Source organism: Cladophialophora bantiana, assembly GCF_000835475.1.
Source record: "Cladophialophora bantiana CBS 173.52 unplaced genomic scaffold supercont1.14, whole genome shotgun sequence".
In the NCBI taxonomy this organism is placed as follows: domain Eukaryota; kingdom Fungi; phylum Ascomycota; class Eurotiomycetes; order Chaetothyriales; family Herpotrichiellaceae; genus Cladophialophora; species Cladophialophora bantiana.
Genome location: NW_015971588.1, coordinates 829,739 through 854,201, shown reverse-complemented (window position 1 = coordinate 854,201; position 24,463 = coordinate 829,739). Strand labels below are relative to the sequence as shown.

At 52.2% G+C, this 24,463-nt stretch overlaps 8 protein-coding genes across 8 annotated transcripts; 4 read left to right on the top strand and 4 right to left on the bottom strand.

Moving 5' to 3' along the window:
- Nucleotides 1–219: 219 nt before the first annotated feature.
- On the top strand, nt 220–3,744 carry Z519_09104 (uncharacterized protein; the record flags this gene model as incomplete). The annotated part of the gene is made up of 1 exon (XM_016766829.1): nt 220–3,744. The coding sequence occupies one exon, from the start codon at nt 220–222 to the stop codon at nt 3,742–3,744; it is 3,525 nt and encodes a 1,174-aa protein (XP_016617127.1).
- A 680-nt stretch (nt 3,745–4,424) lies between these two features.
- On the top strand, nt 4,425–5,804 carry Z519_09103 (uncharacterized protein; the record flags this gene model as incomplete). Its single annotated transcript, XM_016766828.1, has 2 exons — nt 4,425–4,973; nt 5,025–5,804. 2 exons carry the CDS (start codon nt 4,425–4,427, stop codon nt 5,802–5,804), a joined length of 1,329 nt encoding a protein of 442 aa, XP_016617126.1.
- Nucleotides 5,805–6,611: 807 nt separating this feature from the next.
- Z519_09102 (uncharacterized protein) lies at nt 6,612–8,006 on the bottom strand (the record flags this gene model as incomplete). The annotated part of the gene is made up of 2 exons (XM_016766827.1): nt 6,612–7,180; nt 7,625–8,006. The coding sequence occupies 2 exons, from the start codon at nt 8,004–8,006 to the stop codon at nt 6,612–6,614; spliced, it is 951 nt and encodes a 316-aa protein (XP_016617125.1).
- Nucleotides 8,007–9,606: 1,600 nt separating this feature from the next.
- Nucleotides 9,607–10,530, top strand: Z519_09101 (uncharacterized protein; the record flags this gene model as incomplete). The annotated part of the gene is made up of 2 exons (XM_016766826.1): nt 9,607–9,736; nt 9,800–10,530. 2 exons carry the CDS (start codon nt 9,607–9,609, stop codon nt 10,528–10,530), a joined length of 861 nt encoding a protein of 286 aa, XP_016617124.1.
- Nucleotides 10,531–10,786: 256 nt separating this feature from the next.
- Nucleotides 10,787–11,453, bottom strand: Z519_09100 (uncharacterized protein; the record flags this gene model as incomplete). The annotated part of the gene is made up of 2 exons (XM_016766825.1): nt 10,787–11,098; nt 11,181–11,453. 2 exons carry the CDS (start codon nt 11,451–11,453, stop codon nt 10,787–10,789), a joined length of 585 nt encoding a protein of 194 aa, XP_016617123.1.
- Nucleotides 11,454–13,389: 1,936 nt separating this feature from the next.
- Z519_09099 (uncharacterized protein) lies at nt 13,390–16,278 on the bottom strand (the record flags this gene model as incomplete). The annotated part of the gene is made up of 1 exon (XM_016766824.1): nt 13,390–16,278. The coding sequence occupies one exon, from the start codon at nt 16,276–16,278 to the stop codon at nt 13,390–13,392; it is 2,889 nt and encodes a 962-aa protein (XP_016617122.1).
- Nucleotides 16,279–17,652: 1,374 nt separating this feature from the next.
- On the bottom strand, nt 17,653–19,256 carry Z519_09098 (uncharacterized protein; the record flags this gene model as incomplete). Its single annotated transcript, XM_016766823.1, has 3 exons — nt 17,653–17,763; nt 17,824–18,626; nt 18,695–19,256. 3 exons carry the CDS (start codon nt 19,254–19,256, stop codon nt 17,653–17,655), a joined length of 1,476 nt encoding a protein of 491 aa, XP_016617121.1.
- A 1,563-nt stretch (nt 19,257–20,819) lies between these two features.
- Nucleotides 20,820–22,086, top strand: Z519_09097 (uncharacterized protein; the record flags this gene model as incomplete). Its single annotated transcript, XM_016766822.1, has 3 exons — nt 20,820–20,849; nt 20,947–21,468; nt 21,580–22,086. 3 exons carry the CDS (start codon nt 20,820–20,822, stop codon nt 22,084–22,086), a joined length of 1,059 nt encoding a protein of 352 aa, XP_016617120.1.
- Between the last annotated feature and the right edge of the window lie 2,377 nt (nt 22,087–24,463).

Genomic DNA, 24,463 nt, shown 5'->3' with positions numbered 1-24,463 from the left:
ATCTTGAAGTACGGAGCTGTACACCAAATTTCCCCCTTCCCCCCAAGCCCTCGTCTGCCCTCGCCCAGCTCCAACGGCTAAACCTCGGACAAAATTTCACCTCCGCAGTGTGGCACACCTTGCATACCCTCCCAAAATTTTCCTCCCTGGCGGTGCAGTTTCCCAAACTTCCTATTTCTGCGAGTTGGCGGTGGAGGTGGTGAAGGGCCGCGGAGCACTATGGAGTCTCAAGCCAACAGGCCTCATCGGCCCTCGAAAGAGAAAAAGCAACCCAAAAAGGGGGAAAAGAATGTCAAGGCCTTCGCCGTCGCAAGACCAGGGCGACTTGCAAAGCAGGCCGTGCGGTCCAGCGATATCAAAGAAAAGCGCCTCCATGTGCCTCAAGTCGACCGAATTCCAGAAGAAGCCCCTCCCATCGTCGTTGCCGTCGTCGGCCCTCCCGGTGTCGGAAAAACTACTCTCATTAAGAGCCTGATCAGGCGTTATGCAAAACAAACGCTGTCGCACCCGACAGGGCCTCTTACAGTGGTGACCTCCAAGAGAAGGCGCCTCACCTTCCTCGAATGTCCCTCCGACTCGCTCGCCGCCATGATCGACGTTGCGAAGATAGCCGATATTGTCCTCCTCATGATTGACGGCAACTACGGTTTCGAGATGGAGACGATGGAGTTTCTGAACGCCTTGAGTGTTTCTGGCATGCCAGGAAATGTTTTTGGCATTCTCACACATTTGGATTTGTTCAAAAAACAGAGCACGCTCCGTGCGGCCAAAAAGAGATTAAAGCATAGGTTCTGGTCGGAGCTGTACCATGGCGCAAAATTGTTCTATTTGTCTGGTGTGATCAATGGGAGATACCCCGACCGCGAGATCCACAATCTGTCGAGGTTTCTCTCGGTCATGAAGAATCCGAGACCCTTGATATGGAGGAACAGTCACCCGTATTGTCTCGCAGACCGTTTCCTGGATGTGACGCCACCTACCCAGATTGAAGAGAACGAAAAATGCGACAGACAGGTGGCACTGTATGGCTACCTTCGGGGCACAAACTTTCCGGCGGAGGGCGCCCGAGTGCACATCCCGGGTGTGGGAGACTTGACTGTCAAGCAAATTGAAGCTTTGCCTGATCCTTGTCCAACGCCGTTCCTCGACCAAGCGATAGCCAAAGCAAGCGGCAAATCTCACCGTCGAAAGTTGGGAGAGAAGCAAAAGGTTTTATTTGCGCCTATGTCTGATGTTGGTGGCGTTTTGGTTGATAAAGATGCCGTCTACATAGACGTGAAGACGAATACGTTTGACCGGGACGCAGAAGATATCGAGGAGAGAGGGCTAGGCGAACAACTTATGATGAGTCTACAATCAGAACGGAGGCTACTTGGACAGGTGGATAGTGGTGTACGGCTGTTTCAGGGCAGTCGACAGCTTACTTCTAATGATACCGCAGAAAACGATACTGGCCGCAAGACAATGAGGGGTATCCGCGCGTTTGATGACAATGGCGATTTGGCTGAAGACGTCGAAGAGGAAGATGACGAAGATGAAGGATTCACGAGTGGGGAGGACGATGAAGAAGCAGCTGAAGAGGACATCAACGGCTTCCCCGAGCATACGGGCAGACCTGGGTTCATCGTGAAAGATGATTCTGACCAGCGTGAAGGTGTAGATGATGTTGCATTTGCTGAAAGCGACTCCGATATGGGCTCTGTTTCAGATGACGACGACGGCAGCAGAGATCTCTTGGCCGATGAACTTGAGGCCTCCGAAGACGAGGATGAGGACGATGGAGGTCTGCGATGGAAAGAGAATCTCGCTGAGAGTGCTCGCAACTTGCATTCCACCAAAGTCGCGTTCCGAGCTGCCGATCTTTCCAGATTGATGTATGACCTCAGTCTGTCTGCCTCCGAAGTTATTTCAAAATGGGCAGGACGAAAGTCGGAACACGAGGTGGCTGCCGAGGAGGGTGAAGTTGAAGACGACGTTTTCTTTAAGAAAGCGAAGACTGATCAAGAAACCAACCTAGAGGATCGGCAGACGCCAAAGTACGACTACGACGCGTTAGCGGAGAAGTGGGAAGACGATGCGCATATTCAGTCGCTTATGTCCCGTTTCACTAAAGCCTCACTTTCTACTGGTGGTAATGCAGATTCAGGAGCTGAAGGCGATGAAAATGGAGGTGACGAATCTTCCGAAGGAGATGGCGAATTCGAAGACCTGGAAGATGCAGCAGATGAGGATTCGGGAGCTACAGCTGATCTCACGCTTGAGGAAGAGCGGGCCAAAAATGCCAAACGCAAAGAAGAACTAAAGCTACGCTTCGAGGAAGAAGACCGAGAAGGCTTCGCCAATGCAGTAAAGAAGGATATCGAGGCAACAGAGCAAGAGTTCGGGGAAGACGAATGGTACGACGCCCAAAAAGCAATGCTCCAGAAACAACTCGACATCAACCGAGCAGAATTCGACAGCCTCGACCCCATCTCGCGAGCAAGAGCCGAAGGTTTTAAAGCCGGAACATACGCGCGGATAGTGTTGGACCAAGTGCCTTTCGAATTTGTGCGGTCGTTCAATCCAAAGCTACCCGTCATTGTCGGCGGACTGGCGCCAACTGAAGATCGCTTTGGGTTTGTGCAGGTCCGCATCAAACGACATCGGTGGCACAAGAAAATTCTCAAGACGAACGACCCACTGATCTTCTCGCTCGGCTGGCGGCGGTTCCAAACATTGCCTCTCTACTCAATATCGGACTCGCGGACCCGCAATCGAATGCTAAAATATACACCCGAGCATATGCACTGCTTTGGCACTTTCTACGGACCACTCGTTGCTCCGAACACGGGATTCTGCTGTGTTCAATCATTCTCAAACGCCAATCCAGGGTTCAGGATAGCTGCAACCGGAGTGGTGCTGAACGTCGATGAGACCACCGAGATTGTCAAGAAGCTCAAGCTGACCGGGTACCCGTACAAGATCTTCCGCAACACGGCCTTCATTCGCGACATGTTCAATTCGTCGCTGGAAATTGCAAAGTTTGAAGGAGCTGGCATTCGTACAGTTTCTGGCATTCGTGGACAGATCAAGAGAGCTCTAAGCAAGCCTGAAGGGCATTTTCGAGCGACATTCGAGGACAAGATTCTCATGTCTGATATCGTTTTCTTGCGGGCATGGTATCCTGTGAAACCGCATCGGTTTTACAACCCAGTCACCAATCTCCTGGATGCCCCTCCCACAAGTGGTGCAGAAGCCGGGGAGGAAAGACAAGGCCTTGACGACGGATCCAGCGGATGGCAGGCCATGCGTCTGACTGGCGCCGTGCGAGCAGCGATGGGTATACCGACCCCACTAGTGAAAGATTCAGCGTACCACAAGATTGATCGGCCAGTTCGACATTTCAATCCCCTGAGGGTTCCACGGACGCTGGCCGCGGACCTTCCGTTCAAGTCGCAAATCACCCAACAGAAGGCACGCAAAGCACCGACGTATCTCCAGAAAAGAGCAGTTGTTTTGGGCGGAGAAGAGAAGAAGGCACGGGACCTCATGCAAAAGCTACAAACCTTGAGGAATGAGAAAGCGGAGAAGAGGGCGAGGAAGCAGGAAGAAAGACGGGCCGTCTATCGCAAGAAGGTGGCTGAGAACCTAGAGAAGAAGGAAGAGCGAGAGAAGAGAGAGCGAGACGAGTTTTGGAGACGGGAGGGACGAAAGCGGAAGACGAACGAGGGCAACGGTGGAGGAGGGAAACGGTCTAAACGATGATGTCTGGTCAGTTTAGAGGTGACGATACATGCGACGTCGAATATGATACCCCTTCCATTGCGCTATCCATGTACTTGGTATGCGAAAGATTGCGATAGACAATAACGACGGTGGCCCGAGCGTGCTCAAAGCCGATATTACACAGGCCTTTGAAGGGATAGTGAGGGTAATTATCACGGTATGACGGGACGACCATATGACGATGACCTGCAGCGAAAACGGAGCACAGGAGAAAAGCGCGTGAATGGCACGAGCAAAACTTTGTCACCATCCTCAGATATCACAGCACGTATTTCACCCACGGCGAGATGAGCCCGCAAACCTGCTGTCTTTGTCTCTGTCTCTGTCGCCGTTGATGTTCGTTGTCTATTCTGTTTGCTGCAATTCCGTTTCCATCTCGTCCTCGCCCACGCACCAAATCACCACGCGTCGGCACTGACCCGAACACGCAACAACGCGTTGCAACGCAATCCGGTCCTCGCCCCACCATCTCGACCAGACTGCGAGGATTCGAACTCCACTGCTGCCACACGAGTCACGACCGCTTCCCACGCTTCCCACGCGACAACTCTTCGCTGCCCCGTCGTTCCCTTCCTATTCTTCCTCCTGGTGCTGTCTTCCTCCCCGTATGTGAAACGTCGCGATCCCAAGCCATCGTTATTCGAGGCCTGCCATCTCTCATGAGCGTGGCCGACATCGCCGAATCGACCCAGTCGAATATGCAGCATGCCACGGTGCCTGATGCTTCAGCCATGCCGGATCCACCTCACTTGACACCTGCACCCTTGCCGCCAGAATCTCTCCGCTCCGCTCGCCAGTCTGGAGACTCGAATGTTTCCCATTCCTCCCAACCGACGAACCTGAACCTGTCTATCAGCGACACATCTGGCGGCGTGGATAATCCGCCGGCGGACCGTGGCGAGACACCGCCCCCGACTTCTGCCATATCGAGTTCTGGAGGATCGCAGGCAACTGAGACCTTTTCACAGCAGGAGGAACGGTTGACCGGGGAGGCTGCAAGGGCTGAAGGGAGCCAGCAGCGAAAGACCGAATCCACCTCCCAAAGTCCTCCACCGAATAACTCGTCGGGCATCAAACGAACTGCGAGTGGTGAAGTCAAGAGATCCAGCGTGAATGTGGTGGCAGATAGTGTTCCAACCTCTAATGGTGTCGGACATTCTTATACGTTGAGCACCGGTTCAGATCGACCAAAAGGGAACGTTCTCGAGGTAAGTCATTCACGGTTGCCTCGACAAGCTCGGCGTTCTAACAAATTTCAGCTCTCGCAACAGTTGCGCACCAAATTGAAATATGCAATGGTCAAAGTTCAAAACGGTTGGCAAACTCGTTCCCTAGACGAGGTCGAGTCGTTGGCATCGCAATCGCCACGGTCAACCGTGTCTGGGTTCCATCACCCACAGGAGCAGCAGTTGCCTTCTCCCAGGATCGCCATGTCTAGAAAATATCAGCGGCAATCGAGCGAAAGCGAATCATCCGATAGCACTGTGGCTCTCGAGAGCCGTGGCCTGGTGAGCATGGTCGGTAGCCCTCCAGCCACATCGCGTCGCGCTCTTGCTCCCCCTGCCGATATTGTTCCTGGTTCTCGCAGACGTCCAACCCCAAATCTGGCATTTCAGAGTGTCAACGGAGTCCATGTCCAGTCTCGAAACGTACACTCTTCAAGGCCGCATACCAATCAACGGACTCCGAGTCAGAATGCTGCGATGGAAGCAGATGCGGTCGAAACCCTTCTTTTCATGGCCAGCCCGAACAATTCAGGATACAACCCACCCTCCCACGCTTCGCAAGATTCTTCGCTCCGCTCGGCCCAGGTGTTCTCATCACAGACCTCACCACTCCGAACCCAGTTCAGCCAAACCTCGGTCACGTCCCCGAAGAAAGTAGTATTTTCCGATGTGGGCTCCACACACCCTTCCTTTGACAAGGCGGCCCTCATTGACCGCATGCTGGACGAACTATCTGACGACAGTGACGATGAATTGGAGCAAGCATTCCAACTAGCTGAGAAGAGCAAAATCCCAACGACAGTCCCCACGTGACAGTTATCTATATACCTCCCCCTTGTGCGCGTCATCAGTGTTGGAAGAGACCTCATTCTGCCTCTTCAAATCATGCCCAGTGAGGCTACGAGGTTCATGACTTGTACAGCGACCCTTTCATGTCATCTCAAAGGCGATATATCGGTTTACATATCGGGGAAAAAAACCTCCCCATGTTTTGTATATGCACGTGCCACTTTTGGAATGCTAGGCTTGCAAGTCTTTTGTTCCTTTCACCTTTTTTCTTTCCTCGGTTACAAGGATGAACTCTCCGCGTCCTTCTGATCGGTGAAATGCCGGCTATGCCCCTTTCGTTGTTAAATTCCAATTGCGCATCTGTTTAGCGAAGCATGAGGCAAGTAAACCCCTATAAAAGGACTTTCAGCGACATTGTGGGCAAAGAACAGGATTCACGTTCGCGCAGATCTAATCGATGTTGACTTCTCATCTCCCCCTTTCCGCTGCTGTACGTGGGAGTATACAATTTTACTCAGTGGCAAATTACATCAGCCCACTCAGGTGTTGTCGACATGGTCTCTCAGGCCGGGGAGAACAAACGTACCAGTCTCGAGAGATCTATGTCATGAGCGGGTTCAAAAGTCCGCAGTTGCGATGGAGTGCAAGCATGTCTCTTCAGTATTCAGTGTAGGCGGCTTAGATCTGCCACGGCCATCTGTCTCTCTTCCCTTCTCTGACACGGAAAGAAACAGACACGAACATTCTCCTCCCCCTGTTATCGAGAGACTTCCCCTTTCGTCCTCTCCTTCGTCATCACGCCCCTTTTTCACACAAAGAACACCCACTCACTCACTGTGCCAGATAGCCGCCGTCCACCACGACCGACTGGCCGGTTATCCAACTAGCGCCGTCGCCGGCGAGGAAGACGGCGGCCCGGGCAATGTCCTCAGCCTTGCCGGTGTGGCCCCAGGGGTGCCAGGTCTTCATCAAGGCGTCCATGTTGTCGCGGCCGATCTTGGAGTACATGTTCTCGAGCATGTGTGTGTCTGTGAAGCCGGGCTGGATGGCGTTGATGTGGATGCCATCCTTTGCGTACTCGAGCGCCGTCGCGCGTGTCAGGTTCAGCACCGCCCCCTTGCTCGCGCAGTACGGCGACGCCCCCGCCAATCCCACGCTCGACAGGATGGAACCCAGGTTAATGATCCATCCGCGGTGCACATCCGTCGTCGCGGTGCCGCCCGTGTGCGAGAACCGTGCGTGCGGCTCCTGGGCGAGCATCTGTGTCACAGCGTACTTCGTCCCCAGCCACACGCCCCGGATATTCACCGCGTACGTCTGGTCCAGCGCCGCCACGGACGTCTCGTGAATGCGTTTGAACGTGCCGGCGTAGTCTTTCGCGCCAGTTTCGGCGGAAATTCCTGGTTGGTGGAGTTGGTGAGAATTGTGGGTGCGTATATATGTATGCACATAGGAATTGCGGGAAGGAGGGAAGAAGGGAAAGAGAAAACTCAAAAACTCTGTGCGATGGCTGGCGGTGGGATAAAGGGGGAGAATCTGGTGAAAGGAGCAAGGCACATAGGCCCCGGGAAATGGCGATATCAAGATGATTACAAGCAACGACCATTGTAACTCGAAAAGGCGATAATAGAAGGGGGCCCGTGTCATCGAATCGTGTTTCATATTCCGTTCCTCCAGCCCGATGGGCTTCCAGCTTTGGAGAAGCACACCGATTGAGGCCACGACGCGGCCAATGCGAAAAGCGTAAAAGCGCAAAATAGCAAAAAAGGGCAGACGCAAGACCGAAAACGACAGGCAGAGACAGAGGATACGTGGGACCAGGAAACCGAAAAGCTCAGACCTACCAGCATTGTTGACCATGATATCCAACCGGCCATACTTCTGCACGGTAAAAGCCACTGCCCCTTTCACGCTCTCCTCGTCCGTCACGTCACATTGGACGAAGCTGGCCCTGTCCACGCCCGGCTTGGTCGCGGGCCACTTGGAATTCACCAGCTCAACCGTGGGCGTGGCCAAGTCGGCGTCCTTGAGCATGCCGGCGATGGTGGGCTGGGGCGGAGGCGAGGGCTTCAAGTCCGCTGAGACGACATATGCTCCTGCGGCGGCGTATGCTTGTGCAATGGCTCTCCCAAGGCCCGACGACCCGCCCGTGATCAGCGCGACTTTATCCTCGAGAGAGGCGATATTGCCGATGGGCGAGTTGGCGGCGGGATACGTTTGTGCCATTGCTTTCGCGATTGGGGGACCGACTATTGTTGGGGAGGTGAATATGCTGTTGTTAGCTAATTTGAATATTTCTAGAGATGGGTAGAGGGGCGGTTGGGACTGATGAAGTCGTATGTAGCGTAGGAGGTCAGTTAGTATTAGTAGATTTGGCAAACAAAGAGGGGATGTATTCCTTTTTTTTTTCCCTTCTCATAAATATACTTTGCTCCTCATTGCTTGGATTCCTTTCGAGCGGGCCTCCGACTCAGTGGTCTATTTCAGACTCGCCCTCGAGAAAGCTGGTCCACGCTTCCAATTGGTGTACCGGGACTTTGAGGACCATCTCGTGCCCAAATGACGAGTCGCGGGGAAAGTATCGAAACTTATCATAGTGGTCTGAGGGGAAATAGGATCGAGAGCCCGATGCCGAGTCAGCTTCTCAACTAACCTTGAAGATCTTTCACGCGCTTGCCGAGGCTCAATCGTTTGAACCAAGCTGGAATTGGAGTGCCGGATAGAGACGCGGACGATAAGTCAACACATGTTTTGCAGAACAAAAGAAGATGGACAAGAGAACCGAATCAGGCCTTTCGAGCTTTCCTCAGCGAACCTGTTACCAGTGAACTAGCTCGTCTTGGTTAGCTGTTGTGTTCCATCTAAATGACTCCAATCCTCATTTCCATTCAGGCTCATCCGTGCCCTGGTGGTGGATTGAGATGGGTCACCGCTAGCCATAACCATCGCAGTCGGCCTCGCTGTCATCGGCGGATGATGTCGGTGGTCTGCTCCTTTTCACGGGGGATTGTGCAAAATGCTGGTAGAATCTGAAACCAGCCATGCAAGATTTTACTCTCGAACGTCAAGAGTGGGAATTGTCGCACCCTTGCCCTCGTTCCACTTACCTCCTTGAAACCCAACGCCCTCAGTCATTGATCAAGCTATCAAAGCTGTCATTATTATGCTGACTCCGAGTGTTTGTATCTTGTAGGTTGTAAGCAACTCGCGAGTCAAGCCCGACGGGCAGGTGCTGAATACGATCGTGGCGATCCATGCCAGGCTGGGCTTGCCGGGTCTCCCGAACGATGCATAGAAAAGAGCAGAGTCAGCAGTCTTGTCAACGATCCTCGAAGGACCGTGGTGACAATCATGATACAACACCTTGGTCTTCATCATCGTCATCATCACAGCCCTGGTTAGACAAGACTTGGCCATGAGCGAGCGCTTCGGTTATTACTCAATGATATCTCGACTAGGGCATAGGATCTATTGGATTCATTATTAATCCCGTTCTATCCCCCTGATTATGGATCTCTATTCCGGCTTGCCACCGGCATCACCCGGCGTGGATTTGGAAACAATAGAGTTCGTGTTCCAGTGCCTAGTCGAATCACAATGTGCCACTCTAGCCCAATGCGGTATTCAACATTGCCCTCAAATTGACCCGTTTGCTACATATCGGATTGCGGCTGAGGATAAAAGGCGCTCCAAGTCTGTCCTCACATGCTGGATTCGAGACACAGATCACTATATTTCATACTTTAATCTCTTTACCGTCTTCGTACGCTGCACTCAGTTTTGAGGAGAATTCTCCGTCACGGAACTCGTCCAAAATCTAAGGGATATGGGGAACGCAAACCCACTTTTCAAAATCTATTCTTCCACCGCTTCTCAATGGGCAGGTGTCCCTCTCTTGGGTCTTGCCGAGAAAGGGTATCCTGAAGGGAGCTATGAAGTGGAAGACGTTGATTTGCGTAAGTACGGCCCTGCCATTTTAGTATGACGTTCCCAGGCTGATGAACGGGCTTCAATGCCAGTGGGCGCCGGCAATTTCCATCCGGATTATGTGAAGATCAATCGCAACGGGACGATACCGTCGTTAACCAGTCCCTCGCTCCCAGAACCTTTGATCGAAAGTAGCGACATCCTCGTCTATCTCAACGATTCTCGGCCCTCGGGCTTGGATCTCTCACCCAAGGACGACGCCACGTCTCTCAAGATTGAGAAGCTAATTGACCTCGTCCACTCCCCCCAAGTCAGCACCAATATCATTCTCCTCGACGCCCGTGATCCCGAAGAGATGGAGGCCAAGCAAAACAGCCCATTCCGCGACTTTCTCTCTCAGAGGCAGAACACGCTGGAGAGCTACTGCGAACAGTTCCCAGACAGCGACTTCTACAAATTGAGACGAGACATGAACGCCGCCATCTACAAGCACTACGTCTCGTCTGGCAATCACCAAGAGTTCTTCAAGCAAAGCCAGGACGACTATCGCGGTTTCGCCGCAGGTGTTGACACTCTGGACTCTTTGCTTGTCCTGCCGTACGCCGCAGGACCCGAGGTGACGCTGGCCGATTTGCACATTGTCCCTTGGCTGGCACATGCAATGTGGGGGGCTGGCACCAAGGAGATTGGCGACTTTGGCCCGCTGGAGACTGTGATCCGGAAGACCGTGCCTGATTTCAAAATAGGGCCTAAGACAAAGCAGTGGTGGGCGAACATGATGGAGCGAGAGTCCTTCCAGAAAGTGTTTCCGTATCTACATTAAAACGAAGGCCCTCGAAGGGTCTACCAGCCTAGCGTAGAAAGGCAGTACGGATATTGATTAAATACGAATTGGTTGAAATACCAGAAATCATGACCAACCTGTCTGAGCTGCGTATCACAGGCGAGGTGAGTGAATAAAAAAAAATTCAACCACAAGGCTTCCCCGGGCCAATAGTTCTCGATCAGCGCTCGAGGGGGGAAAAAAAAGACAATTCTCGACAATTACATTCTCGCAGGCCCCCTTTCCTCTCTTCCATTCAAGCATCGAGGACGTTGGTGTCAAATTGTCCTGCGATGTTACCTTTCGGCTGAAATTCGCAGAAGAGGTAATAATCGCCGTTGGTCGTCGGGCATTGATTCGGGGACCACGAGCAGCCGATCTTGGTGGTGCTCTTCCACACCAACTGTGTAAAATGATACTGAGAAGAGTGGTCGGCCCACGAAAAGTAGTCCCTGACTTCCCCATACCACCAGTCAATTCCCTTTTTGAGCCAGAGGGTAAAGTTGGGAACTGTGGTCTTCGGGGTGAGATAGAAGTTGTAGATGTTCTCGCCATATGGGTTACTAGGCTGATTGAAATGAAAATGTCAGGCGGAGGGTTGAAATGATCGCTCGGCAGAGAAGGCATCGGAAGGGCAGTGAAATGCTTACAGTATGGCTGGAACTACATCTTGCGGCGGCTGTCTTTGCGCTTTGCGCGAGGGCTGTGTCCCAGGCCAAGGCGGGTGCAGAATGCAAGGCTCGATAGGCGTTGACTCTTGCCAGTACCGTGTTAACGAAAACGGCATCAGTTGGCAGGGGCGGTACTGCCCTCTTTTCGAGAGGTTGTAGCCCGTCTAGCACATCATTGGATAGCGGGTTCGCTATAGTCGAGGAGAGCCATAGGAGGAAGAGGATAGGGCTAGCCAAAATGTGATAACGCATGATGATGACAGCTGCGGCTGCTGCTCCTATGATATTGAGTAGTCTGTTCAAAATAAGAGATAGAACGATTTCCAAATAAAGAGAAGAAGACGTGGATTTTCATGATGACGAAGAGGGAAGGGGAATATAACCGGCGTCACAGACTTCAGCCCTTCAGCTCCAGCTTCGTATTCAGCAGTACAAGAAAGAGCCTGGAGAAGACCTTTGGAGAAGGCGCTTCACCTTTGGGGTCTGAATACGGGGAGAGCTGTCATCTGAGCTCTACTGAGCGAACGGTGGGAGCCTTGTTTGCCCAAAGCCGACGTCCAATTTGCCCACATCGTGTCGTATTTATAGGCGAGACGGAGTCTTGGGGGTTGTAAGTGGTCCAACCCTGACTTTCCCAGTCGACATCAGTGCAGTTTTGCTGCCTGCCAACCTTCGCCCAGCAAGTAGAGAGCCGGTGCCATGTATTACGAGAGCTGAATGACCACGGGACGTGGACACAAGTATAAGGCTGCCATGGGGGGCGTAGCAGGACGGAAGGACTTTCCCTCCGAGCTGAATAACGAGACTTGGCTCGACGGCTCGACGGCTCGACGGGTTGCGGGAAGTATCCACTAGCCTAATTAGGACTAGATCAATATAGTCTTGGCACAGGGGCAAACTCTCCCCGAGTTTCCTAGCCCGTTAAACCTCCTCATTACTCCAGATACATTTCTCAATCAGTCAATCGACCCTATTCCTTGCCCCCTGGCTGGTTCAAGAGCTCACCGATGCTCTCCATATGGCTGCTTTGAGAAGAGCACTAAGCAATTGTCTCGCCAATAGTCTGTTTATGAACGCCAGAGTTGCTCGAAGATGCTGTGACACGCCCGCTCTGTAATTCACTTGGGGTTCCTTGAAGACTGGATGCACAGCCATTAGGAGGACATCCTAGACGAAAACATTACGTGCTTCGAACATCTCAAACACCATGGCCACACTTACTACTTCCACTACCGAGACCTATCAGAACCTCTGGAAAGCGCTCGCAAAGGCTGCCACTTTTGTACCACAATATGGTATGGACTGTTTTGTTCACGAGCCAAGAGTCCCAGTCACCTCTTTCCCAGACAATTCGACTTCGCCCTGTTGAAATCCCGTGGTACTCAAACTTCCATATTATAAGCAGCGAACTCTGAGGGAACGCCTTCTTGCGGGGCGTTTAGCATTTAGTTGAACAAGGGTGGCATACTTTATCGTTACAGCCATGTCCCACAACACATGTAAAGGGCCAAGGTGATGAGATCTTCCAATGCGGACACCCACAATCAAAGCTTGAGCTTCCTACACAAATAGAAAGAGGCTCGCGAAATCCGACGCATAGCAGTAAATCCGCTGGAAGCAGGTAGAGCGAGGGTAACATATTAATTTTTCAATAGAAGGCACACCCACTTTATTATGCACGAGAAATTTTGCCATGTGACTGTTACGCAGTCAATGGCCCGGGACAAAGTTTGAAATCGCTTGCTGTGAGATGATCCATGAACGCCTCGCCTTATGACTCGTTCATCATTCCACCTGGTAGCTCATCTGACCCTGCCTCCATATTTCAAACCCAGTCCGCGACTCGACACGGGTGGCCGCCGTCATCACATACATTCACGAAACCAACCTAATAACCAAGATCATATCCGTTTCGTTGCCCAATCCGTCCGACGACCAAAAAGACATGCAGAAGAAATGGGAAAGAGAGTCCGATCGAGTTGCCAACCGAGAACTAACACGGGCATTCCATACCAGTGCTCACGGCGCCCAGTCTCGTTTGAGAGAAAGTCGCTGCTCTCGACCGACCCGCCTTTGACACCTCGGGCTCCTTGGCTGCTGTAATAGACCGTCTTCGAACAAAATGACGAGATTATCGGATCAAGTATAACCTAATATCAAAAGTCAGCAACAGCCCATAGCAATCCAGTCACAAGTAGAACTCACTTCTCATGGCATCCGTGTATCCGGTACCACCCTTAAGGTCCATCTCAAAGCTCTCTGCCACATCAATCACACGCTTGATGTGCACCATACTCAAAGGCACTTCTTCATGGACAGCCAGAGCTTGTGCAGCACGCACGAGGTTCTTGATCTGTCTCCCATTGACCTCGCGGCGTGCAAGGTCGTTGTAATCTTGCTCCGTGATGGCCGCTACTTGCATCCCTTCCTGGTTTTTGACGCGGTCGATAAAGAGTTTCCACACCGTGCGCTTGGCCTTGGTATTGAGGTTCTGGAAGCGCAACGACAGGTGGATACGTGACACAAAGGCGGCGTCGAAGGTTTCCACTCTATTCGTGGTCAGGAAAAGGATGCCTTGGAAGTATTCGAGAAGGCGAAGGAAGATGCTGACAAGGGCGTTACGATGGATGTCGTGGATTGAACGTTGTTCCAAAAATACATCGGCTTCGTCAAGCAACAGGATCGCACCCCAGCTGTGGGCGATGTCCAGAATGTTCTGAAGTTCTTTCTCGAGCTTGGTTGGTTCAGTGCCTAGATCGCCGGCGCTGACCATGTACAACGGACACCTGAGAAGATCCGCGATCCCTTCAGCGGTAAGCGTCTTGCCAGTGCCTGGTGGCCCATGGAGAACCGCCACCAACCCACGGCCTTTGCCAGAGATGATATCATCAATGCTTTTGTGGGCTTGAAAGGCATGACTCGAGACAAGAGCCTTGACGATGGACTTGTGGTTGTCAGGAAGGACGAGACTTTCAAATGCTTGGTCGTTGAATACCACTTCGGAGATTCCGGAGACGGTGAACTCAAGCCAAAGTTTCTCGCCAAAGGCGAAGCCTAAGACGACAGGGCTGGCAATGAGCAGCTCTTCCTCGGTGAATTCATGGGGTGACAGCTTGTCGTCCCCGAGTGGTTCGGAATTCTGGCTCCAATCGATGTCCTCCTTCGAGTTGACCTCCACAACGGCATTTTGTCCGTCTGGCGTCTTAACCACTTTGTACTTCTTCGTCTCTTGAACCTGGATGGTTTCGTCAGAAGGAGTGGTTTGATTGTTGCCACCGACGTCGGAGCTGCTATCAAAGCCACATCTGCACTCGTCATCCGTGTCGTCAAGGATGACGCCATCTGGATCGTCCTTTGGCTTGATGACGCTGGCAGGATAGTTGGGATTGATTCGACGATGGATGGAGGGATCCACCATGACACGCCCGTCAATGTTGATCTTCAGGACTTGCTTCTTGCGTTTGGTGTATGCCATGCCCTTGTGATGGCGGTAATTCATGCCTTGGAGGGACACGAACATCTTTCCTCGGTCAATCAGCTGAGATCTCATCTTGTCGGCATGTTTGTGATACTGGAGCGGATAGCAGTCTAGGGAGGTGATCTTACGCACTCCCTGGAATGACGATATTTCCGAGTGCGTGGTGCCCATTCCAAAATTCTTGCCATCATACTCGAGGTATCGACCTTCGATAATGTACCAACTGCCCCTCATGAAGTGCGATTCTTTGGTTGTGAAGTCAATCTTGAAAGCCCGAGGTTCGTCCTGATCTCCGTAGGTGGAAGAGTACACAATGGCGTTTGGCTTGTACAGAGCCCAAAGGAGATCAAAGGTGATCATGCCAGTTTCCAGCATCGGATAGAGATTCTTCTTCGTCTCGGCAAAATCCTTGTCCAGGTATTTAACCATCACTCGGAGGTGTTTGGCTTTGGTCTTCAAAGCCTTTGCCTCCTTGCGCTTCTTCCCTTGAGCATCGTCCTCGAGGGCCTTGGCATAGTCCCTCATCTCTTCCAGATACAGGAAGAGCATATTTGGATCCAGATGAGGTGTGTCTTCAAACAGACTGATGCCCTTAACGCCCGCCATAACATGTTGAAGGCACTCCTTGAGAGGTTCGGATTTGATGTCCACGATCGTGGCCAAATACTTGTGCTCCCAGTCAAATCGACGACGGACGGTAAAGATATACTGGTCCCAGATGGCTTCGCCGGTATTTTTGACGGTTTCAGTGAGTTTGAAATTGTGTATGGACTGGTCCCAAAGTTGGTCCACCCGCTTGTAGGCCACTTTAGAGGCACGTTTCGGCTTCTTCTGCTTCTTTGGCTTGACTTCCTCGAAGTCGTCGAGCAGAACCCCGTCATCAAGGACCGCATCTCTACGACGGCTTCTTCGAGGATTGTCATAGTTGGTGATTGGAATCACCGGCTCCGGATTGATTTGGGTCCTCGGCAGCCCCAAGACGGCAGACGGAGGAGGGAGGGCATTATTGTCGAAGTCAAGCTTTCGCAACGAGGATTTTAGATGGCGTAGTCTTGTAGATTTGGGATCTTCACGGATCTCGATAACGTCACGTTCATCTGGATCAGGGCTGTCACGTCTTCTAGACACCCTCTTGGACGACTTGACTCGCACTCTCGACCGGGGTCTAATGACTTCCTCTTCAAAGTCATCCTCGCTGTATGAGTCATCCTCTTCTGTTGTTACCTTCTTCTTGGATCTCTTCTGTTGCTTCTTCAGCTCCTTGGCGAGTGCTTTCGCCTGGGCCTTCAGTTTCTTAACTTTCGATTTCTTCTTGGAGACTTCGAGAACGGAGGAAGAGTCACTGTCGGAATCGCTCGAGTCGTCACTATCGGTCGAGACGTCCGAGGAGGAATCTGACTCTGTGGAATCGTCTTCGGTCTCAACGGTCTCTTTCTTCTTGCTGCCATGCTTCGGCTTTGCCTTGGTAGAAGGTCCAACATGCTTCTTGCATTTCTTCTGGTCTTTAGCAGCCTCAGGGGCAGGAATCTTGCCAGAGGTAGGACGTTCGGCTGAAGATTCCGCCTTCTTTGTTTCTGCAACACCGGGGCTTTGGTCCATCTGGCGCGGTTAGTAGAGGTGGGGGAGGGAGGAGGAGGACCGTAGATGGCCCAGTAAACTGAAGGTTGTACTGCAATGTAGGTCAACAGGGAAGAGCTGTGCTCCAGGAAGAGAGGAGCCACCAGCGCCTCAATACACAGGGCAATAAAGGAAGATATGAGATCGACCCAAGTGCGAAAGAGAGAAGGAGGGCTTCTCAGGCAGAATTGAGGCTGAGGCAGGGACAGAGGCAGAGGCAGAGGCAGAGGCTGCGGCAGAGGTCGAGTCACAGGCAGGAAGATCTATTCTGCCTTTTCTGAAGTCAGCCAAGGAAGATACCAAGCGAAATCTGGCAAAAAAGATGGACAGGCAGAAATCAGGATGGCTGAGTAGTGAATGATGAATGGTGAATGTCAAGTGTGCGCGAACCAGGGCCTCGAGCCACGACTGTTCACATTGGAAGAAGCGTTTGATGCCTTATTGCAGCCTGCGCATTCTTTGGGCCAACCAAGCCATTTGTTCGCCTCAACGGCAGGGTGCACATCCAAGGTTTTTTAGTCAATTTCTAGCAGCCGTCGCAGCCTGAGGGCAGAAGGCCATGTCAAGCATGCCGGTTGAAGGTGGCATGGCAAAAAGCATCGCCATCCCTGGGGGAAGACCAGTGCCGACGTGCATGGATGATGGTTCTGTGTGGTCTCCTGATCAGCGGCCGCACAGACGACATGGACCGTGAGTGGACAGCCATGCTCCAGCCACCCAGGACAATCCACTGGCACCAGCTGGGTGCCCAACAACTGAGCTGACCAGGCGAGCAGGGAGCTTTCATCCGTGCATCCGATCTGTGGAGGAGCGGCTCGTTTAAACTGCTTCAGGCCTACGCTTCGCTTTCTGCGGGACGCACAAAGACCCTCAGAAAAGCAAAAGATCCCCATCCAAGTGGGCACCACCTGCAACGCAGCAAACCACATGCATCGCTTCCCACTCAAAAGGCCTTCGGGATTCGCCTTGGACGCCTACAGGCGAACCGCCGCCGTCATCTCTTCGACTTTAATTGGAAGAAACGCCCAGGATGGCGGCCCAGCTCGCCAGCTCACGAAATGATCTATCGCACCGGAAATCTGATGGAAATCCCGACGGGGGACTTTGGCTGATCGATTGCAGATCTTTTATGGATATCAATCATAAGAGCAAACAAAGAGGCCTTGCAAATGGATCTGCCATCTATTAACCACTGGAACCTAAGCCTCTGTCCATTTGCCCATCTATCAATCACAGAGAGGATGAAAATGAAAAAAAGAGGAAAGAGTGAAGAGAAAAACTGATACAATATTCCGAAAACTCCCACAAATCAGACGCACCAGCTCCATGGCTTCACGCCCTCCCGTCCAGGACCTCTCAATAACCCGGAGCAGCTGGCACAAATTTGGCAATCTCCAAGTCCCTGATGTCGTGTAAACCAGCTTTAATAAAAGAGCATTTTGGGTTTCCGCAGTTGTTGTTTCCCCACTGCATCGTCATCAGCATCGAACCGTCACGACAGCAAACAGGTTGCGGGGAATGACTTACCGGACATTGGTGCCCGTAAAAACAATCGATTCGGCGGCACTTGGATCCTTGGGTACACGCAATGCTTCTCGCCTTGTAGCGGAGGGTATTTTTCATGGCAGCGTCAATCGGTTCATGATCGTAACGGCAGTTGTAGGATTCACAGTTGTCTCGCAGGTGATGCTCGTTACAGAGCTTCCGAATGGCGATACGATCATCAAACTTCTCCATTTCCGCCGTGGTCGGGATTCGCATCTTCAAATCAACCCTCTGCCCCATGCGGTTAACTGGAATTCCACTCTTACCATCGTGGATTCCATTGATAGCTGTGGCATGAGCTTGAGTCGCGGGCGTCGGCTTCGCTACTTCGGTGGGCGGAGTGGGCGACGACTTGGCCTGAGACGAGGTCCTGGTACTAGTATTGAGCGGGAGCGCAGCCAGCGATGGTGTGGTCTGCGGGACAGAGTTGGACGAATAGCTCGATCTACTGATCACCGGGGTCAAATCCGAGCCACCGTTTTCGGTAGTGGACGGCGACGCCAGGCCGGGGGCCTCAGGCGCTGGTTGAATATAAACCGGCTCAGGTTTGGGGAGGATTTCTAAGGGTGAGGACTCGAAAACATTGTCAAACCTTGTCCACTTGAAAGGCAAGGCGCTGTAGGCGCGAGCAGCCGCAATTGTCTGGGCGCCATGGACTAGGACGATCTTGGGGGCAATGGGATCATGTCGATATTTGTCGAACTCGGCGATATAGCCATTATCATGAGAACAAGCCAGGTAGATGCGTTGACATTGAGCATTATTTGCATAGAAACGGAAGGTATCTAGAGATGAGATGGCTCGGATTAGCAACGTCATTCGTTACCCAAGGTAGGCTTTTGTCAAGATTTACCTCGTAGTTTAGCATCGACCCTCTCCTTTCCGGGACCACAATCAATAAACTGAAAGAGGCTACGGCTCTGGGTAAAGGAGCAAAAGAAGGAATCGATGTGAGCAGGGTGGGCAAGATAGTCGGCGGCGACGAGAGTTCTAGCCAGACCTTGCTTATTTGCATAGATGTTGACCAGGACTTCACAGTCGGGATTAATGCCAGAAAGCGAATCGGCGGCTTTTAGGTGGTTGATGACCTGGTTGTAAAGCTCATTGGCCGCCTTGGAACCACCAGATGTGGCAAGGGCATCAAAGAAAGCCTTTCGAAAAATGAAGCCGTCGCCGTCAACCAGGACCACGGTGTACTTGCGGGCAATGGCGGCTTCCGCGTCTTCAGCGCGTTTCTTCCACGTGCGACGCGTATTTCTCTCGTCGTCTAGATCGGATTCCAGGGTGGAGCAGGCGGTGTTGAGTTTAATGCATCTCTGAATCAAAAACTCGATCTCCGACTGGCGGTTTTCGTCAAAGGCTTGATAGTCGCGAAGGCGCTGAAGCAGGTCATGTTGAGAAGGCAAGGCAGCCATAGTGGCATGAGAATTGGCCATGTAGGGACGGTAAAATGTTACAGGGTTTGATCCAAGTTGCAGGCGACACGAAGCAGCGTAGCGGGAGCTGAATTAAGCACGGCTTGGAGAGGCGGTGGACAAGGAAATTCAAAGCAATAAAAGCTAAGAGGGGCTGAGTAACAAAAAGGATGAAAATCAAGATTAACGCAAGGTGACAATAACGTAGTGACAAGACTTGAGCAAAGGAAGAATGAAGTGCATGGAAGCTCTACTGGCAGGGGGAAGTAGCTTGGGCAGATGGTGGTGGCAGCACAAATGAGGTGGAAAAGGGGGTCAAATGAAACAAGAAGCAGTGATGAGTGGCCGCGACAATGGCCTACCGTTGTGGAGACGATCAACGGAATAGAGACGGAGAGGCCACAAGGGTGACGACGGTGACGTTAATGGTGATGGCAGTAGTGACTAGTTTTCGGTTTCCATGGTAAGAATCAAAGAGTGGCGAGAGAGCAATTTGTGAATTCAAATCTGCATGTGTGAGTTGTGTGTCAGTAGCACCGCGTTTGGGATTTTGATTTTGGGCAGCGAACAAGAACAAAGGAGAAACGTGGTCGATTCGGTTCAGGTTTTAGGCAGCCGCCGCTGACATGTTGAACAAGTAGCAGGCAGGGAGGTAGGCAGTCATCATTAGCAACCACCCAAGAGGAAGAAGACGAGGAGGAGGAGGAAAATGAGAAGAGAGACAGCAAAAGCGTTTAAATACTCCTTTCTCTTTGCGGTCCGAGTATTTATGCATAGCTAGGTATGTGCCTAGACAAGTGCCGGTGCAGCCAGTGAGGTGGCCATTTTTATTGCCAGCTACGCGTTTCGGCCACTTGCTGTATGGGAAGTTATGGGGGCCATCGGGGTGTCAAGGGCACAATGACCACTGACTAGCCCCTTAAACAGTTTCACCAACTTTAACTACCGGCTTCCGGGCGAGCTGGGTAGGCACGCCTGTTAAGACACAAGAGCAAGATCCGTCCCTCACTCCATCCTCACTTTCTGAGTAGCCGTGGCGACGACCTACCACCCTAATAAATCATACCTAGGTAATCATCCACATCATGTCACTTTTTTTGTCCCAATTCACCTCGTGCTCGTCAGGTTATGTCCAGACAGGCAGTACTTTAAAAGGTCTCACCACCTCCCATACAAGCTCCAGCTATCACTGGCTGCAGCAGATGCAGAGGGTTATCAAATATTCGATTACTTATGCACCCTGGGATTAACTTCACTTGTATTAACAATCAATGCATCCATTCAACACATCTACCGAGGCAAACTAGCTAGCCTTTGACCTTGATGGTGGCGCTTACCGCATTAAACTGGTTGGCGATACCCGTTCCCGTCACCATTAGCCAGAATTCGAGGCCCTCTCCGAAGCAAAAGTAGGGACTTATACTCTTTATGGATCGTATATTATGACGACCATCTTCTCAAGGGCAGTAGGAAACTTCTTACGAACAACAACACATAGTAGAACCCGCTACCTTCTTCCATCTCTCTAGGTTCTACTCCCCCTCCATCCGCCTCACTCACAAAATGGTTCAGAACAAAGCCTTCATCTATAAGGTGCGTAACATTCGTTTTCCTCCTTTTTAAAGGAGAGAGGGGGGAAAATTCCAGTGGCCTGGCACACATCCCAACTAACCACACATTCCCCGAAAAGGCCGTGCCCAACGGCTGGCCCGTCCCAGGCAAAGACCTGACGGTGGAAGACATTGGCTTTGATGACACCGCGCCCCCACCCAAAGGCGGCTTTACCACCAAGAACTTCTATGCGGCCTACGACCCCAGCCAGCGCGGGCGGATGCGCGACCCGAGCATCCCGTCGTACTCGCCGGCCATGACGACAGGCAAACCCGTGGTGAGTGTCAGCGTCATCGGCAAGGTGCTGAAGAGCGACAATCCCAAGATCCAGCCGGGCGCCATTGTCATGATGCAGAGCTCCGGCACCGAGTCGTACTCGGCCAAGGAGGAATCGGCCGTGGCCACGACGCAGATTATCGAGCCAAAGGAAGGCGTGCCCTTGACCGCATACCTGGGCCTGTTGGGTATGACGGGCATGACGGCCTACGGCTCCTTGCACGAGATCGGTCAGCCGAAGAAAGGCGATGTCATCCTCATCAGCGCTGCTGCCGGTGCGGTGGGCCAGATGGTCGGGCAGATCGCGGTGCGAGAAGGTCTACACGTAAGTTCTGTTGCTCCCCTGTTCCTGTTTCCTGCCTCGACAAACACCCGAACAAGCACGAATGCACCCAAGCCAAGAAGAATAACCAAGAAAAAAAATATAATACAACAGGTTATCGGCTCAGTCGGCGACGACCGCAAGCTCGACTTCATCCTGAACGACCTGCACTTCACTTCGGGGTTCAATTACAAGAAAGAATCCATGGCCGAGGCGGTGAAGCGTCTGGCACCCGGAGGCTTGGACATCTTCTACGACAACGTCGGCGGCGAGCTTTTGGACGTGGCCTTGGCCAACATGAAGGAATTCGGCCGCATTGTAGCGTGCGGCTCCATCTCGACCTACAACAACGCCAAGGACACGACCCCCTACGGCATTAAAAACTACGCCGCCATGGTGCGCAAGAGGCTGCGCTGGCAGGGGTTCTTGGTCTTTGACCCCAATATCGTGCAGTGGCGCGCCGAAAGGGACGCAAACGTCACACGCTGGATCCAGGACGGCAGTTTCAAGAGCGTCGACTTTGTCACAGAGGGCATGGACCACGCCGTCGAAGGGTTCCTCGGCATGCTCCGCGGCGAGAACCTAGGCAAGAGTATCCTCAAGATTGCGGACCCGGAATGAATATGAAAACGCCAAAGCGAAAGCCAAACCTATCTCGAAGGAAGGGACAGGAAAGGCAAAGAGCGAGCAAAGATTGGAGGGGCCAAACCCTGACGGGGACGAATAGGATGAATAATAGGCTGGACAGGCTGCACAAGGACCATATGCATGCGTACCTGGGTACATATTATATTGCATGGTAAAACCGAAACAACAATTACTCTCTAACCTAACCAAACCTAACCTAACCAGCAAGTCAGGTAGCCGTACAACCATTATAGTCCATCCGATCCTCGTCTCTCTCTGTAGTCACTATTATCAAGTACATATACTTGTCCCCTTTGGCTGTATTTATGGATGTATGCATGTAAATTTGGTAGGTACCCACGTCAAAATACATCATCAAAGATGCCGCCGTCAATCCACTTCAATACAATCCAATACAACCTCAGGTCCATTCCAGCTCAATTCAAAGCGCACATACCGTTCCCACGGGTATGCCTCCTGTAGGTTCCGCCGTGGCATTTCGAGATAGTACCCTTGCCGCTGCCGTCGCCGTTGCTATTGCCATTCCCATTGACTTGCGTGCGGTCGAATTCGTCCAGTCCGCCCAATCCATGATGGACATCCCGTCATGCTGTTCTCTGTTCAACACAAAATACAGAGAGAGAAGGGAGGTGGGGGGGAGAGAAGCTCCGTGGCCGACAGAAAAGACAAGATAGGAGATAAACCTCTCAGCATGGGATGGATCTCTGTTTAGACCTACAAAGCCCAAGCCTTTGCTTCCGCCGCTGGCTAGTGTGACTTTTGCCACCCGTTGCAGTTTCAAAACAAGCTGCAATCTCAGATGCCGCGCTGCCTAATCATCAAGGCGCCAGCCAGCCCGCTTGTCCTCTCTGAAATAACTCGTAGAAATGGCGGCCCGTTTGAGCTTGCCACGCGCGTTGCACCATCTCGTGCACTCTTTCTATACATAAATTACACATCTGAGACCGACAGTCATAACACTCCCACAGCCTATCCACCCTCAAGCACATCTGACATGTTGACGCGGTGCCACGCAAGAGGACGCCGCCCCGGTGAAAACAATGACGAGCGGATGCCTGATTGACGCCGCGGGTATCGACAGCTGGCCAAGAACTTGGTTATCGTAATCATCATACTCATCGTCGTCGTCGTCGTCATCATCATCTGCTTCCTCGTTACATCCATAACGGCAGTTTTAGTCGAAAAGTGTGCCACAGAGATAGCAGGAATCCACGCCACAGACACAGTCCAAGTGCTCACAGCCCTCGGTCTTTTCCACCATGTTCCCACAAGCAGGACACTGTTTCCATTCCTTCTCATCCCCCAGTTCATAGAGTTTGGGGACACCTTCCCCCGGGGGAGGACACACGCGCTTCTCCACATCCATATGCCAAACGGGGTGATTATCTCTGAGCCGACTGCATAGTTTGCATGTCGACTTCTGGCATTGAGGATAGGTGCCCGCCTCCTGCGGTTGCTGGCCGTTTTCTGGGATGAAGGTAGAACACCTCAGCGCAGCGCAATAAAGAGGCCGGGTTGCACTGAATTCGACTTCAATCTCTCTGTAGCGCTTTATCACATCATATTCGAGCACGCTTTCTAAAGCAGAGATGCGAAGAGGGACCCCGTGGCACTTGGGTGGGAAGGACCCCCGATCCGTGCAGCCTACTTGGAATGCGTGGTTGAGACAGGTAAGATAATAGGTGCACTTGCAGTGATATAAAACAACTAGCTCACCCTTTCTTGTTTTTTTTTTTCAAGACAGAACATGGAATCTTGGGTGGCGCAGGCTGAGTTTGGATTGCAGCAGGTGGCTCGTGGTTCATAACATAATCACCAGCAGCACGTCCCTGTTCCAAAACGCCCCGGGCGGGTTGAGGGGGTACCGCGTGAACTCTCAATTGGTCGATGTACTCTTCCACTCTCTCTGGCCTCGGCAGGGATTACGGAAATCAGGGGCGGAAGGGCTTCCATCTCAGGAGGAGGGGCCAGGGCCCGGCTCTCTATGGGCTGTCTCGGGGATGATGGAAATACGGATTATTTGGAGTTTTTTGTTTGGAGGGGGGGAGGGGGGGAGGACTGTTGGAGGTGACTGGGGTTCGAATCTGGAGTGGTGGGTGGTTTCGCTTCGAGATATTTGCTTCCACCGGAACCTCACCGTCGTATAGAGGCCATATGGGACTGCGAAAGAAGGGAGACATAGCGTGCTCCCCGTCTCGGAGGGAGCCTGGCGGCAGCGGACGCTGGCTGCTCAGCCATATCCTGGTCGACGTGTGCAGATGGGTTCCCGATGCGTTGGAAGATCAACTGAGGTGGGCAAAGTGTATGGGAATCGAAGGGTATTACGAGGTATGGAGTTCTGTCACCAGTT